General features: G+C 38.0%; 1 protein-coding gene across 12 annotated transcripts in view; it reads left to right on the top strand.

Annotated features, from left to right (window-relative positions):
* Positions 1-14,452, top strand: part of TRDMT1 (tRNA aspartic acid methyltransferase 1) — a 41,896-nt gene extending 27,444 nt beyond the window's left edge. For 7 of the 12 annotated variants that reach the window (XM_042044335.1, XM_042044333.1, XM_042044326.1 and 4 more), the window contains 7 exons: positions 286-351; positions 1,846-1,915; positions 3,213-3,296; positions 3,788-4,158; positions 8,134-8,191; positions 9,215-9,344; positions 13,705-14,452. In XM_042044335.1, coding sequence (XP_041900269.1) covers positions 286-351; positions 1,846-1,915; positions 3,213-3,296; positions 3,788-4,158; positions 8,134-8,191; positions 9,215-9,344; positions 13,705-13,805 — 880 coding nt within the window. In that variant the 3' untranslated portion in view covers positions 13,806-14,452. Of the gene's footprint in view, positions 1-285; positions 352-1,845; positions 1,916-3,212; positions 3,297-3,787; positions 4,159-8,133; positions 8,192-9,214; positions 9,345-12,215; positions 13,628-13,704 lie in introns of those variants that run through there. The other 5 variants (XR_006018692.1, XM_042044328.1, XM_042044329.1 and 2 more) reach the window with 5 other exon arrangements.
* Positions 14,453-16,833: the final 2,381 nt, after the last annotated feature.

Genomic DNA, 16,833 nt, shown 5'->3' with positions numbered 1-16,833 from the left:
ATAATAATCTTGTGCTTTAGGAAATGAACAGTGATAAACATTTTCAAAAGTACATGCATGGAGTACAAGAGGGTACAGCTGTTCATCCGAATATAAGTGGGGTTTGTGGTTTTTACCAGCAGTCCACATTTTTAATTCAGTTTTGTTTTTTTAAGGATGCTAAACTTTACAGCTAGCATGATGTGGAAATACTTTGATCTTTCTGGTAGCTAAAGAAATCTGTAGATGCATATACTGTGTTTTACATCTTGTTACTCTGATTTGTTTGGTTTTTTTTCCTTGTAGGCTTCAGAAGCTTCCAAAATACCTACTTTTAGAAAATGTTAAAGGATTTGAATCCTCTTCTGCAAGGTAAACTCTAATTAATATATGCAGGTTTTAGTTTGCAAAAAGGATATATTCTTTAGAAGGAGTAGGGATTTATTCTTTAGAAGGGATTTTTATTTCCTAGAATGGGAGTTAACAAAGTAGCTTGAGATGGGACAGGAATTGAAATCTTAGGTTGTGAAAAGAACTTGCTAGATACCTGTTTATTTCTCTAAGTGGGTAAAATACATTGCAACAGTATTTTATTTTTAATTTCATTTGATGATTTGATTTGATTTGATTTGATTTGATGATCATGTTTCCTTTAGCAAAGGTCAGTATTAGTTTTCAAGGAAAAATAACAATTGGTGTAACACTCAGAGGTTTCAGGGGCTTAATGACAGGAGCCCATAGTATCTTTGGTATCTTGTGTTAAGGTCACAGAACAGTCATGGGGCTTTCTTGAGTACCTTTGTTGATAGTGGATTATCCCTGTTTCAGGGCTGCCATCAAATGGTCCAGAGATACAGTAAGATTGTATATAGTCTTGGTCTGAAATGTGGAAGAGGAAAGTGTCACTACAGTTACCTTACGACAGCAGGAGCACTCTCCTCTCTTGTGACCAAAGCAGGAGAGAGAGAGTTGCAGTCTTACTTCTCAGCTCTTGCTGGAATAGAGTAGGATCTTTCCATAGCATTCCTTAAAGAACCAAGAGAACAGCCACCCTGCGTATCATGCTCTTAGCAAATCTGGCAGGCAGCTGGGAGTCATGCTCAGCTCTATCACTGGTTAAGTGTTCATGGTCCTGTCTTGTAGACCCTGGCATTCCCTACGCTGTGCCTTGCTGGCCAGTGCTTGGGACAAGCTGTACTTCAGAAAGCACCCCAATTAGGACGCTTGTTTTCTCTTAGGACACCTGGGATGCAGTCTCCCATACAGTGCCAGATACAGGCCACAGCTCCTGCCTTTTGTACAGTTCCAGCCTAGTGCAGTCTGCATGGAATACAAAAGAAAAGTCTTTTTAAGATTGTCTCCCTTACAGTCTTTTTCCATTGTTTATAAACTACAGTCCCACCTCCCTTTTATAGTCAAAGCCACTGATTTTTGTCATCCCATGACTTAGCCTTTTTGTTAGGCTTAACTGGTGCTGTGTATGTGAGCAGAGGGAAGTAGTGAGCTATTTGTAGTGGTTTTAATCTCCTGTTTTATGATTCCAAATAAAGAGAGTATCTTGCCCTCTGATTACTTTCCTTGTTGACACACTACAGTTACTCTGCTAGAGATGGGATATTTTTTGAAGAGGCATTTGCACTGTAGTATGAGTGAGGTGCCTTTGAATGTATAATAGTCTCTAACACTGAACTTGTACGTTGTCTCTCAAATTCAGAAATGGATGACATCATATTGGTAATTTGCTCCCCAATTATTTCAATGAATGCTTTGGTAAATGTGATGTTGAATTTAATCTGTTTTTATTTGGGATAAACAAAGGGGCTAAAGACTCTGTGAAGGGAAAAATTGCTTTTTGATTCTTTTCAGAAATGAACTTTTGCAAACACTAACAACATGTGGATTTAAATATCAGGAATTTCTCTTATCTCCAACTTGTGTGAGTACTAAAATTGCTCTAATATTATTTAATAGTTCAAAGTGCACTGAGTGCAAGAACATTTGAAAATGCTCTTTTGTATTAGAAAAGAAAGTCATGCCCAAAGCTGAAGATACACTTGAATGAGAAAACCATCTGACATGACTTCCGATTTCTCATACTGGCATAATCATATTGCTGTTTGTATTCAGATCCTAGTTCCATATTGCTTTGCTGCCATTTGATATTTTTAAGAAGGCATGAATTTACACTGTAACCAGGAAGGTGGTTTTCCCTGCAGGAGCCTCATTGCTTCAGAAGTGCTGTGCCTCTGAATTTCCCAGCACAGAAAATGTGACTGTTTCTTGTGGGAGGAGGAGCTTTGTTTCCATGTTACCCTGGCAACTAAAAAAAAGTTTGAGAGAGATTCAGATTGTGCAAGACTAACTGGAATCAGTGAAGTACCATAAATATTTGAAAGAAGCTGATAGAGTGTAGCTTGAAAACCAGTTGTGGTAGATTTATTAAATTGTTAGGTGTCTTATAATTCCTTGTTTAAAAAGGCAAAGAGAAACCCTTTTGGTTTTAACAGAAAACGGATAGTATCTGTCCCAAGAAATCGTGAGGCATGTAAATTTTTCTTCTTGCACCACATAAAATTTTGTTCGCATTCATATTCATTTATAAAGTAAAAGCTACAAGATGCAAAGAATAATTGCTCACTTGGTTCTCTGGAAGCACGTAGGTATGGAACTTAAAAGTATGTAGGTATTATCAACTAATACCTAGAGAATACCCTGGAAAAAAGAATCCTTCAGGGTGACCTAATTGCAGCCTTCCAGTACCTGAAGGGAGACTAAAAGAAGCACAGAGAGGGACTTTTTACAAGAGTCTGTAGTGACAGGACAAGGGGCAATGGATTAAAACTAAAAGAGTAGGTTTAGATTAGCTATTAGGATGAAGCTCTTTATGATGAGGATGGTGAGGCACTGGAACGGGTTGCTCAGAGAAATTGTGGATACCCCATGCCTGGAAGTGTTCAAAGCCGGTTTGGATGGGGCTCTGAGCAACCTGATCTAGTGAAAGGTGTCCCTCCCCACAGGAGGGGCCTTTGAACTAGAGGACCGTAAAGGTCCCTTCCAACACGAACCATTCTTTGAGTCTGATTCTGTCAATACTGATATCTCTGAAGTCACAAAATATATTAGTATGTTGTAGTTCTGTTACTGCATGTAATGTCAGATAACTTGTATGATGCTGTAGACCACTTTTTCTCTACCCATCACATGGACTAAAGGCTTCTGAATTTTGGTTACAGCTTGGCATTCCCAATTCTAGGCTGCGGTATTTTCTAATTGCGAAGCTTCACCACGAACCGTTTTCCTTTCAGTCTCCTGGCCAAGTGAGTCTATTCGTGTTATTTGAATTTGCTTCATTTGATGAAGATTGAAGGTTAAGTTTTTGGTTTAGTGGTGTGTGTTGATGAATGGAGAAGAGGACTGAGTGATACCAACAGAAAAGTTAAATTCTGCCTCCTTTTTTCAGCCTGGATATTGAGTTTTGTAAGGACTGATGTGCATGTCTATGGCTTAGATGGCTCTAAACAGCTGGGAGATGTGTTTTCTATGCTGATAGTGGCCTGCTCCATTTTTTACACACTTGGAAAGGACTTTTTGCAAAGGCAATTATTTGTAGTTTTTCCTGACATCATTGGTGATAGGTCAACAAATCCTGATGGTACTGCTTTTGAAATCTTCATGAAAATAACATCAAAAGGTTGCTTGCTTTATTCTGAGCATCTCTGAAGGAATTCTTACTTGCCATATGGTGGAATGTCAAGTTGTTTATTAAATGCAGTTCTTTAATTTTATTTTTGTCACACTTTCTTCTTAGATATTGACAAGATTCCCAGATCAGGATCCAGAAGATTTACTCAAGGAAAAAGTTGCCGACAAAGTGGGTGAAACCAGTTTTTCTTTGTCCCCTGAGGAGAAAAATCTGGATCCAAATATTGGTCCAGATTGCAGCAGCAAGAAGAATTTACCAAAAGGGGCCTTTCTATTTAAGCTTGAAACAGTAGAAGAAATGGAAAGGAAATGTGATCAGGATAATGATTCCTCTATTCAAATGCTAAAAGACTTCTTGGAAGAGGAAAATGAAGAAATGAGTCAGTATTTCTTACCACCAAAGTCCTTATTGCGCTATGCTTTCTTGTTAGACATTGTTAAACCCACCTGCCGGAGATCCACATGCTTTACAAAAGGGTAAGTTGCAAGAAAATGTCTTGCTAAATCATGTCCTGAAATTTTAAGTGTATTTTCACTTGTGTCCTGTAAAATCACAGAGAGGTGTTTCATCAAAAAATTCTAGGCCTTTGAGAGAAATCTCCTTATATAGTGTGCTTGCTGATCCAGTGGAATGCCAGCATGAGAATCTATCTGGCAGAACATCATGTGCCCACTCCAAAAAGGCATTCACAAAAGACAGTTGCCATTTGTTGTTGACCTTCACAGAAGCTTAATTACCCCTGCGGAAATATGGTTCCAGTAGGCTGGTATAGTGCTGATTCATTAATGAATCGCTTTATATTGCTCAGTGAAGTTACAAAGTGTCATGCATGACAGATCCATTCCTCATTAAATCTGTCTCCACTGTACATTTTATTGATTTCTTGGATTTTTCAGCTATGTAGATCAGAATAGCTGTGGATTGTCATGAAACCAGTTAGGTTGCTGCATTACAAATCATATTTGATGGAGCAGAACATCAGTGCTTTTCTGTCTAGTAGTTTTCTGATTCGTACCATGCAATTTTAAGTTTGACTTCTGGAAGTTGGTGAGTGTTCTGAAACTCTGTGGACAACTGGTGAGAAGCTTTTCCACTGAATGTATTTGTATTGAAACATTCCAGTTGGAGCCTGGAAATTTTTTGGAATTTTTAATACTGATAAATTTTTCTAATTGGATTGGTTTTTTGAATTCACTGAATCTTTCAATAAGATGGCTTGGATGATGAGTTAAAGCTAATCGTAACTTTTTTTTAATTACCAGAAATTAGGCTGCCAGATAGACAGAATTCCTGCAGATTTTTTGATTTTTAACTTTTTTGACAATAAAAAAGAAGAAAAAGAATTTCAAAAGTTCAAGATTTATGCAATGGGAAAGGCCTTCCCCAAGGTCTCATTGACATATATGTATGTGCTTTTTCTGCCCTCATTCTTTTGAGTTGTGGGAGAGTCATCATCTTCTGGAATCTCTTTCTTAACTAGAATGGTCATAAAAACCCCTTAGCCAGAATGGTGTCTCATGTGTCTTATCTGTGCCTTAAGTGTCATTGAAATTAATTGCCCACTTGTGGTTTCACTAGAACACGTCATGGTAGCTTGTGGTCACGTTTATCAAAATGACACTGAAGGAGGCTCCTGAGTAGTTAATATAAAGTCTCTGTATGTAGTGGTGGGAAATCTGACACCAGGGGAACATGACTCTTAACCCTCTGCTGACATGGAGGTAGTTGTGGTGGTAGTTCTGTCTGATTTACCATCTTTGTTCCCTTTTTCAAGAGCCTTTGGGAAGGAAGGTTGCCAACATGTTTCTCAATGTAATCATCTCATTTACAGCTTTGCATTAAGAGAAGATTTATAATTACATCTCATCGAAGTCACTTTCTGAGGCCAAGAATAAGTCCCTGCTGTATCTATTCCAGAAGTTTTGTTTTTATGTTTCTCTGAAGCTTGACATTTAGGAAAAAGACCCCTGAATGGGGTGGAACAGCACTCCAAGTAGTACAGAGAATCCCTCTGCTGCCATGCTTGTCTGGTGTCTTTCTTCTAAGTCACACTGACCATCAGCTTTGAGAGTGGGAGAAAAATTTCCCTCTTTTCTCTTTGGTTTTCACATATTTCTGGCAAGGTTTAGTGATGGAAATAATCTGGGTATGCCTTCTCCAGTCCTTGCTAATTCAGGGACTTCAAACACTGATAATTCATCAGTGATTTTGGCTATATCAGTATGTCTTCTGAAAGGCTTTGGTGGAGTATACAGCAAAGTGTAATGGCCTGTGATGCGTGAGAGATCAAGCACGTAATTCTGCGTGCCCTTCTGACACTGAATTCCTGGGCACTTAGTGAATGATTGCTCAGTTTCATGAGACTACCAACACCGTGGTTTCTCTTTGGAGTATGTTTGTGGTGACTGAAGTTTTGAGAGGAAATTGACTATTTTAAAGGACAGAGGAAATGAAAATTATATCTAACTTCCCTAGTTACAATCATTCTGGACATACTTAAAATTTTTGATATGCTATTGACAAGAGAAGTGATACCTTTCAAAATAGCGTAAATATCAATTACAGAAGAGCTTTCTCGCTTTGTGGAAATTACTTTTTGTCAGTCATAATACAGGACACAATATAACCATAAAAAATACACGTATGAAATGAAAAGACTTTTTTTAAAGCTTACAGAAATGAAGGAGGGAGGGAATCTTGAAACAGATGAAAATTGAAGACTGTAATTTCTTAAGCCAACTTCTTTCATTATAACTTGGAATGAAATGTCAGAAAATCAATACATAATTTTTTTACTGTGACAAAATTTAATTATGTTCTGGGTCTGAGGTAGGAATGTTAACTTTCCTGTAGTCAGCAGCTTCAATAATAATTAATAACAATCCAGCTAGCATTACATTAGCCATATGCCCACATTTGTGTTAAAGCACCAACACACACATGCACATACACACATGGCCATCAAACCACATGGACACCAACTGGATTTTTGGGGGGAGGGGAGGGGGAGGGGAAGGGAAGGAGTTCTGTACTCTAGTGCCAGTTATTTAGACAGGAGCATTTATTTCTCTGAATAAAACTCTTCAATACCACTTAGAAATTTACCTCAATTATTTGTTTTGGCTCAGTTATATTAAACTGAAATATTACCAGATGCTATATAAGAGGAAGACGAGGATTCCTCAGTGCTGTGTGTGCATTACATTGTTAAACTTGGTGTTAGGGAATTTCCGGAATGCGACTAACCAGCTAAAGATGATGTATTTACAACACAGTTAAATTCCATATGTATTTAATCTGTAACAGTGTTTAGGTCTTCTGATCTTGAGGAAGATTTGTAACCACTTTGTTTTAAAATGAGTGCTGCTCTGGCTGTTATTGGCAGAACTAATTGTAGCTTTTTCAGCTGAGGATGAAATACTCAAGATTGAGCCATGCTGGGTCATTTTGTCTTGTGCTGAAGGGAGAGTATTCTTTTATTCACTGTGGAATTAGAAAGGCTTGAAACATAACTTCTGCCATGCTTTAGGAATGGGTCCCAAGTGGAACAAAAGACCTTTATAATTGTCCTTACAGTTGTACAGATAAAACTAGAGAATAGTATCTGTTAACAGTTGATGCAGACCACATCCCTCTAACGCTGGGGATCTTCTGAAGTTGTTCCACAGTGCAAAGCCATCTGTTGTCTTCACTCAGTCACTTTCTGTTCAGAATGTTCAAACTGCCATAGTTAGACCAATAGAGCATGTTTCTGAAAGTCCATAATTATATTTAAATGACAGCCTTAAAGAGACTTCGGAGTAAACAATTTGTTATGCAATCAACCACAAGGCATGCAGAGCAGCTATCATAGGTTTCAGAATGTAAGTTTGCTTACTGTTTACTTGGATTTAATTTTTTTCTTCTTCGTTCTTTCTTCTACTGCTCCGCATAGATGCCTGGCCATCTGCTTTCCTTCAGTGGAAAATCCACAAGCAACCAAAAATTAAACCTGACTGAACCACTTTGTTCCTAATGCTTTGACATGAAAGCTGAAGGCTCACACTAGTGGTCCTCCTTTGAATAAGGAGAGCTAATTTGAACCCCTGGGACCATTTGACCTTTAACATACTTTGCCTTTTATGTAAAATTGTTTTAGGCAATGTAGATGGCTCTTTTTGGTGGTCCTATGCTTGAGTTCCTTGGCTTTATGTAATTGCCATATATAAGGCACTAGTGTGGATGAACCCTTGTGCACTGAGTGTAGACTCATCCCCAGAGTGCACATTCAGAGGGTACTGCACTCCAGGGGTTAGCAGTGTTTATAACAAGGCCTTTTGCTTTATCTGTCCAGGAGGCTGTTTGTTAATCAAGGCAAAGGAACCTAAGTAACCTCCCTGCATCTTTGCAGTTGACAGTACTATGAAATCCAGTGAAAATATTAATTTGAGATTGTTTTTGTCGTTGTTGAGGTATGGACACTATGTAGAAGGGACAGGCTCAGTTCTGCAGACAGCAGTAGACGTAGAGGTAAGTGTGTAGTCTAACATATTAGAATGACTTGTTTTAAAACTCTAGACTTGTTTTAAAGCTTGGGGTTTTTGTCTTCTCCTTTGTTATTCTGAATATTATAAGAAAAAATCTTTCAAATGTACATTTTATGGCAACTGAGTTTCCAATTGGCTTACTTTGTGTTCCTAAATAGCAGTTTGTTTAGGCCAAAATTATATCTGTGTCTCTCTGTGAGGAGAATATGAGTTGCAGTTATTTTATTATGTGTCATGTCATACAGAGGTTTTGTGGGGGCATGTGAAAACATTAGAAATGACTGGTTCTGTGGAGAACCTACAGCGCAGTGTTGTGAATCGAGGGCCGTTTTTTGTACACAGATGATTCAGTAAATATTGTCAGATGTTTAACATGTTTGAATTTCAAACTTACGGTTTATGTGGGAAGAGTATTTTGAAAAGTTCTACTGTTGATACTAAGTTCATGACCAAGTGGTGTTTAGGTATTGGGGAAGATAATAAATGTACTGGTGAATCAGCATTCAAAGATATTTTTCACAAAGCCTGTTTTGTACACAAGCCCTGCCTCCTGCACTTCTGTGCTGGTCACTAATATTATAGGGCATTTCTAAACATAGAAAGAATGCAGCTCAGGAATTCAGAATAATCTCAAAGCAAGTGTATTAAAACAGCTGCATCCATACAACTTAATTTGTATGAATGGTCTGCTGTTGAGTTATACTGAGTCACTGTCCTTTGCCATTAACAAATGTTTGTTCTTTGATTGCCCCATTAAGTATTGGTATAGCTTGGAACTGGAGGAACAAATTATGAACATCCTCATGGCAACATTGATTTCTTTCTTGCAAGTCCATGTGTTGAGATGCTGGCTGCAAAAATAGAGTATGAATGACACTTTCAAGCAAAACATGCTATTGTCTTTGTCACTTTGATAATTAAGGAAATATTCTATTAAGATGTGACTGTAAATTTTACATATTTGGCCTGCATCAGTCATATCTCTTGTTTTTTATATTCTTCATAGCTTGAATCAGTGTTTAAGCATATTGACAACTTACCAGAAGAAGAGAAGCTTATGAAATTGTCAACACTAAAACTGAGGTACTTTACCCCAAGAGAAATAGCAAATCTTCATGGATTCCCTTTGGAATTTGGTATGTGCTACAAAGCACCTCCTTCTACATTATTCTTCAGAAATGCCAATGCTTGGTTGTTTTTTTTTTTTTTGCTGGGACTATTCCATTCTTTTTATTTTGCATTTTTTTCAGCCCTCCTGATTGGTTGATTCTTGTATTTTGCCTAACTTTGAATTTCTCTGAATTTCAACCAGTTTTTTTCACATTTTGTAAGAGCCAGCTTCTGTGGTGAGGTTTATCTTCATAAGCTAAGAATAAGGTTTTGGCAGGCGAAATGCTCTGTTACTGAAGCGCAATGAAGGAATACCTTTGTTTTAAGTTGAAATTATTTACTCAGCAGCCAGTGTTACTCACAACTGTGGTAAATCAGCATATCCTGCCAGCTTAGGAAGTCTGTGGTTCTCAGTGTTTGGCTTCTTGCTTTCTCCCTTCCACACATTTATAGCTGCTGGCAGAAAGGGAATTTTAGATGATACAGATAGTTCTTTGTTGAGGAGTAACCAATCTATTAAGCCATCTCTCTTCTAGAAAAGGCAGTCCTTGGTCAGTTACTTTGTTTTCTAAGTGGGTTTTTTTTAAGAAGTCAAGGAACAAAACTCAGCAGTATCAGTACACTGGATGCACATCAGCAAGAATTAAACCTGAAATAAATTCATCAGAATTCTCCTTGTAAAAAAGGGCAAGCAGGAAAGTGTTGCTGTTACTACCTGCTAAGAATTAATTGTCACTCAGCAACAAAAGCATCCATGAAATCATAAAAGGGTTTGTGTTTGAAGAGACCTTAAAGATCATCTAATTTCAACTCCCTTCCACTACACCAGATTGCTCAAAGAATAAGACAGCACTGACCTTGAGTAATTTGTTATATTTTTCTTTGACTTCCTCAGTGACTTAAGGAATGTGACTTGTTTCTATGTATGTCTTTCTTTCACAGTTTTAGTTTGTTTTTTCATTTATTACTTCTTATATTCGAAATTGCTACACTTGGAGAACATTATCAAGGTTGCACAGTGAAACTAGAGCTGCCAGCACTAAGCTTACATGTTTATGAGTATTTGCAAGCGTGTGCTATGTTGTTACATACCAACATGCAATGTTTTTTCGCAGCCTCTCTTCTTTAATAGATCTGTTCTGTTTTCAGAAAGCCTTTAAGCACAGCTCTGTTCCATATCCATGTAGGCTGATGTCAAGATACTTGAACTTAACAGAGTTGGATTGGGCTTGTATAGGCTTATCATGCTGCTCGAGATCTCTTTTGAACCCAGAATTGCCTATTTTCTCTTTTCTTTAAACACAGATGGAACTTTTCCACTATTATATCAGTCTCTGCAACATTACTGAGAGGTGCAATTGGATTAATGTTGCTTGTATTTTACAAAGGGAGAACTGAGACAATGGAGAAATTTATATTTGGAAGACTGCATTAATGTGGGGTGAACAGTTTGTGAAACTTGGCTTTGGTAATTTCATAGTGCTTGGAGTGATACCATACTTTCTGTTCAGAGCTTATCTGCAGAGACACCAGTGAGGTTCAATGTTTTTGCAAACCAGAACTGAACTCTGAAGACAAGTCAGGCTTCTGAAGAAGTCAGATCATCACCATGTACAATGTGTTCATTTAGCAGACCTGTCTTTTGTTGGTTGGGATTCCACTTCTCAGAGGACAATACCCTTTTGCCATAATTATGGCAGTTAGTATTTTAACTGTTTTACAGTTCTTGCAGTTCTCTTCCCTCTCTATACTACTTTTCCAACTTTGACAACACAAAAAGCAGGCCTCTCTCATTTGGTGGTTTCCTCTTGCATATGCTCCTGATTCATAGGCAGAACATGCTTTTCCCACTGCGTTGAGTCACAAGTCTGACATTTCTTTGTGTTTAAAACATTTCCCACTTTTTGCTTAAAAAAGTGTTACTTGATTCTAGGCTGATTGAAATCTTTAGTGAATTTAGGTACTGTCTCAGTTTCCTTTGACAATTTGCAAGCTCTGGGTTTTTTTGAAAGTGGATATATTTATGGCTGCAGCAAAAGGTGTTGCCCTGACAGCATTTCTCCCATGCTAAACTTCAAGTAATCATTGTGAAATATGGTATTTTCAGAGCAAAATGTGTTATAAGTTCTCTGCTACTGTGTTCTGTACTGACAACATTTAGGCTGAAATTTTCAAAACCAGAAAGCTTGGAATTGTACCCCCTGCGTATATGTTGTTGGTCCAAGAAACTGAAGAATGAGGAAACTATTAAGCTGAAAACTATGTGAACATACTGCCAGGAGCTTTGTAACAGATGCTGTTACTAGTGCAGCTACAGTATCATCAGAAGAAATGTGATTGTCTAAATGGTTCTGTGTTTTAAGAGGTGGATGGCCTTTTCCAATATGTGAGGTCCAGAGTTAAAGTCATTGTTCATTCTTAACATGACCAGATTTATTTGTGCTTTTAACATCTAAATGTATAAATAGTAATTGCACTACAGTTCAATGAAATACTGCAGTCATTTGTCTTAGTCACTCTGGTGGGTCCCACAGCAATATCGTTAAAAGTGAACAGAGCATTCTCACACCTGTGACCTGCTTTCATGACAGTGATGTCAGGATGTGTTTTCCATTTTTCTTATTAGCAATTTATGCAAGCTTTTAGGAAGCAAAAGCTAATATGGTGGGGCAGTACGTGCTGTTAAGACCTCAATGTCATCAAGTACTGTGTGTGACATCAATGCTACAGTGAGAGCTGTGCAGCAAGTGCCAGCATACTGGGAGGTGTTGAATCTGACTTTTTGATTCTGTGTGGAGCCAAGAAGATAGAAAGTGCAAGACAGTGTTAAGAGTCAGAAGGAGGAGGCTTGGGATAAAGGAGATCATGAGTTCTGAAAATTAATTCTTGGTTTTCAGTTGCCAAAAGGTAGAAGGAGGAATTCTGACATTGTCAAGATTCAGGTAGGCTTCTTGGTGCACCTGTGTGTGTATGTGTGCATAAATACATATTTATTTTCATGTACTCTTTTAAAATGCCTTTATTCTGTACCTTATCATTGATCAAATGTGAAAACTCCATCTAAGGAAGTGTGTGTGGGAGTGCAAGTGATTGTTCCAAAGACAGAAGAACATTTGCCCAAATGTGAGTGCTTAGGAAGCTGGGCAGAGTGGATGGAGCTGGCAGAAGATGTGTTTACCAAAGCAGTCCACATTTGAGGCACGAATAACTGGCAGAGAAGGATGGAACAACTCCTCCCAGACACCACCTCCTCCTCAGAGCCTTCTTTGGCTCAACAGCTATTCAACCACATTCTCTCCTGAGCTCTCTCTGGAAGAGAATTTTTTCTGAAGAGCTGTGAAAATTTCAGAGCATACATATCACTACTTGCACTCACAGTGTGCTTATGCATCTGAGCTAATTGGGGTGGTGATGACCTCCAAGTCAAAGTTAGGTGTTTCTTCTTAGGGAATGATGAAATAATTGAATGTGGTCAAGTTTCAGCAGCTTACCTATATGACCCTAACAGTTAAGCCACCACTGGTGTTCATCTTTCACTCAGGTTGAAGCAAATGTACTTTACCTCACAGTTGGAGTAAGGTAAGAGTGCAAGCAAGGACAGAGCAGACCAGCTGGCTGCTTGAAACTGCTTCACTCTCAGGAGTGGTACTCAGTATACAACACAGTCCTTTCACAATACCTGGACTGGTGTCATTTTTACCAGCGCTCCCTTCTTCCTGCCAGTCCATGCACTTACTATGGGATGGACATTTCTGATGCTGTCTGTATTTCTGAGTGTGTTTAACAGGGTTGGCAGTGAATTATATGGAAAATTGTTCAACTGCCTAATCACTCGCTGAGTAAGCCTTGCTCATCATTTAATCTGTTCTGGTGGTGTATTGCACTGGGAGACTCGTGATTTGCCTGAGCTGGTTAGAGGGGATCATGTGGGAAGTACAATGTAAAGCTTATTGAGAAGTGCAGTTTAATCCATCTGCAGAATCGTTGTGTTTTCTTTCTGTTGTGGCCATGCTCTTCTGTGGATGTTATCTAGAGTAGCAGTTGTGCAGGGATTTAGTGCTGCTGCCCCTCCCTGAGACTGCTGGATGTTTTGAGCCCTCTGAAGGGAAGGTAGGTCAGCATTAGTTACACAGCAGAGGAATGCTTTGAAGCTTCTTGTGAAACCTTAGAGATGGCAGTATTGATAATAGAAGAACTGATCCAAATCCAATGAACTGGTTGCAAATTGATTTTGTAACTTTGTGAATTTTGGGGGGAAGCTGAAGGGAGGGTGAATTCTGCAGCAGTCTGTGATAACTGCTGTAAGAAATGTTCACTGAAAAAAAAATTAGACTAAAAAGTAACAAACCCAGACTAGTGATGTTGCACTATATGTTTTTGTTTTAGGTTTTCCTGAAAAGGTAACAGTAAAGCAATGCTATCGTCTTCTGGGAAACAGCCTCAACGTACACGTGGTGGCAAAATTGATCTCCATTCTACTTGAATAATTTAGAACTCGAATCTGATGCATATGGACTGGTGGCAGAAAATACTTCTATCTTTCAGGAGAAAGCTGATGGAAGCTGGGCAAAAACCAGAGCTTACCAAGATATTTGTCTAGACGTTTTGCTGAACAGTTTTGATATATTTTTAATAACTTGTATTCATGATGGATTTGAACTCTATAGGTGTTTTATTTAAATGGAAGTTTACATGACTTATTTGCATTATTTAAATATTATTTTTTAGTTTGCAAAATGAAAAAGAGCAGTATATGCAAATATTTGAATGAAAAAAGATAAGACTATTTTATTTCATTTTATCTTAAAACCATTTTCTCAGTACTGTGTGCAACTGTTTCAAAGCTGTTTTAATTAGGTACAGAGATCAAGTTCTACATGAAAAATGTCTTCATCTTTAAATGTAAATTATCTCTTCTGAAAAGATTTACTCTATATATGATCTGAAATTTTGATTTGATTTTTGTAGCTCATGAAACTATTAAATTCAGTATTTTGTATAAAATTTTTAAGATATAGTGTTGTCCTTTATGGTTGTCTCATCTTCTTTAAATACTTGTAAGATTCTGGAACCCAACTATATCTGTCTGGAATGATTTGTTTAGGTGCAGCTGAATAAAAATATTTCAAGATTATCACAGCCCTGACAATAACTTGCCTGTTCCTCTTCTCATATTTTTCAGGATAAGATCATTTCTGATTACCAAAGACCTACGTGTAAAAGACATAAAAAAAATTTTTGAAGCTCCGTGTTTAGGTTCCTGTGACATAAGAACTGGAGAAAAACTGTATGGGCTGCTTCTGAAAATTTCTTCACAAATCTTGGTGGTAGTACTAGGGTTAGGAGTGTATGTTGGGCTGAAACCACTGTATGTGGCCATACTGAGTGCCACCGGTGTACAGCACCTCACAGAGCTGGATTCAGTGGGTTTTTAATCAAGTCTTTTGAGTTCAGTACCTCTGAAATAATAGAAAAAATAATGGGGAAACTGAAACCCCTCTAAAGAAGCATGGGCTCCAGTGGTTATCTTTCCTTGGGATTTTCCCATTGGTATCTAGATTAAAAACAGCTTGAGTGAGGAAAAGGTGAGGTGATACTTAGTAAGCATCCATTGGGGAGATTATGTGAAGAAAACAGAAGGATTTTGTAGTTTGGTCATAGTTCTTGTGCACCAAGCAGTAAGTTTAAGTTGCCAATCCTGAAAATTAATGAGTTTTCTTCCCCCTCTTCCCTGCACCCATGGGATGACACTGGAACAGTCATGGTATGTTCCATCTGGGCTTGGTAATGCAGGAGAAATTGAAGACCATAGAGAACAGAGCTGCTGTATTCATTTCATACTGCAGCTACTTTCATCTGCTGTAGTCCTGAAAACAATTTCAAAATGAGTGTCTGTAGATGTTTTGTGCCATACTTTATCTTATGCCGACTCCTGTGTATTTCTTCCTTCAGTCTTGATTTGCATGTTTCTTATGGACTGTTAAACCAGGAAAGGCTTGAGTTGACCTGCTTCAGCCTGTCTTATTCTCCAAGAGCATATTGACTGCTTGGACTGTTCCAGCTGTAAAAGAGAAATGGAAAAGAGAAATTTTCTCCTGAAAGAGCTCTGGACAAAGCTCTAGAGAAGGATGGCGTTGGCCTCTGTCTTTACCTGGTTCCTTGTAGTACTGAAATGGCAAAAAAGTACTACCATGCTGGCTACTAAACTGCAAAGAGCAGGTGTGGTTTTGAGAGTGAACCATAGGTACCTGTACACACACTGGTCATTGTGTAGATTTATCAGCCAGATCAGTAACTTATAGCTGTATGGTCTTATTCTTGGGAGAAATGTGGTAGTATGAAGATCTATTGCTATCTTTCCAAACATTGGTGTGAAAACAAAGTTTATCAATTTGACATATAAATTGGAATTTCCTTCTGCCAAACTACGTAAATAGTCTATTCATTTTGCTTTGCTGTAATAATATTTGGAAAAATATTACTATTAACAATTAATTTTCAATTCCTTTATGTGTAGAACATATTTTAATGCTTTATATGCCGCTTCTAAGCTAGCAGTGTTAAAGTGGAAATTGAAACTTACCTAGCTGCACCTAAAACTGATACAGTAATACAGAGCCTGTTACATATTGACAGTGAATTTTAATTCAATGTGATTGTGAAGACTGAATCTGTTTGCTGATTTGAGCTGTTTCTGAAAGAAAAAAATTGAAAGAATTCAGAATTGTAAATACATATTTGTGTATTTTACCCCTGCTAACCCTGTAATACTGGTGCAGCTAAATTGAGGGACTGCTGTTTATCTCCTTGGTTTGTCATTAATAGACTGGTTTACTGAGTTCTGTTGGGTTGTACCTGCTTGACCTCACTTGATGATCATGTTGCTTCCTTTTCCAAGCAGTCTCCTAATCCTAAGTATTTTGCAGCCTACATCATTGCTGTACTTTGCAACTTCAGCTTAAGCATTTTCACAGGAATGAAATGTGATTACAAAAGCAGCTGAAAGGTGAAGAAGTAAAATCTGGAAAACAGCTTTGGAAAGGGAGGGAGACTTCCAGAATCTGATTTTTGATTTTGTACCTCATTCATTTGCACATCTTAATTACATTTCTTTATCTGAGTGAGGTGATGTGATTGTGTTCCCTCAAATTCGAGAATTTCTACTGAGAAAAAGGGTATCATATTTGGTGGTGTTACATTTATGCAGCCATTTCTGAAGCTTGCAGACTGCCTTACAAGAATCTTCCCTATACCGGCTAGTTTCTATCTGAGTTAGTCTCAGGTTTCCCTATACTCATGAAGAAACCTGTCTAGCAGCAAAATTATTAAAATACCATTTGTTTCATGCAGTGAGTTTGAGTATTCTTTGATGCTTGAAGTGGAGGTGCATCCTTGCATGCAGTGAATGTAAGGCTCCTGCCCAGAGGCTTTTTTATCTTGCTTTTGACTGGTCTCTTCTAGGAGAATTATAAGGATTTTCAGGAATCTCTGTATTACAGTCTGGGAAAACACTGA

The sequence above is a fragment of the Corvus kubaryi genome, unplaced genomic scaffold (assembly GCF_017639235.1).
Source record: "Corvus kubaryi isolate FWS band 111438036 unplaced genomic scaffold, C.kubaryi_AGA036_p1.0 37398, whole genome shotgun sequence".
Classification (NCBI taxonomy): domain Eukaryota; kingdom Metazoa; phylum Chordata; class Aves; order Passeriformes; family Corvidae; genus Corvus; species Corvus kubaryi.
Note: the sequence above shows the minus strand (reverse complement) of the source record. Positions and strands in the feature narration are given on the sequence as shown.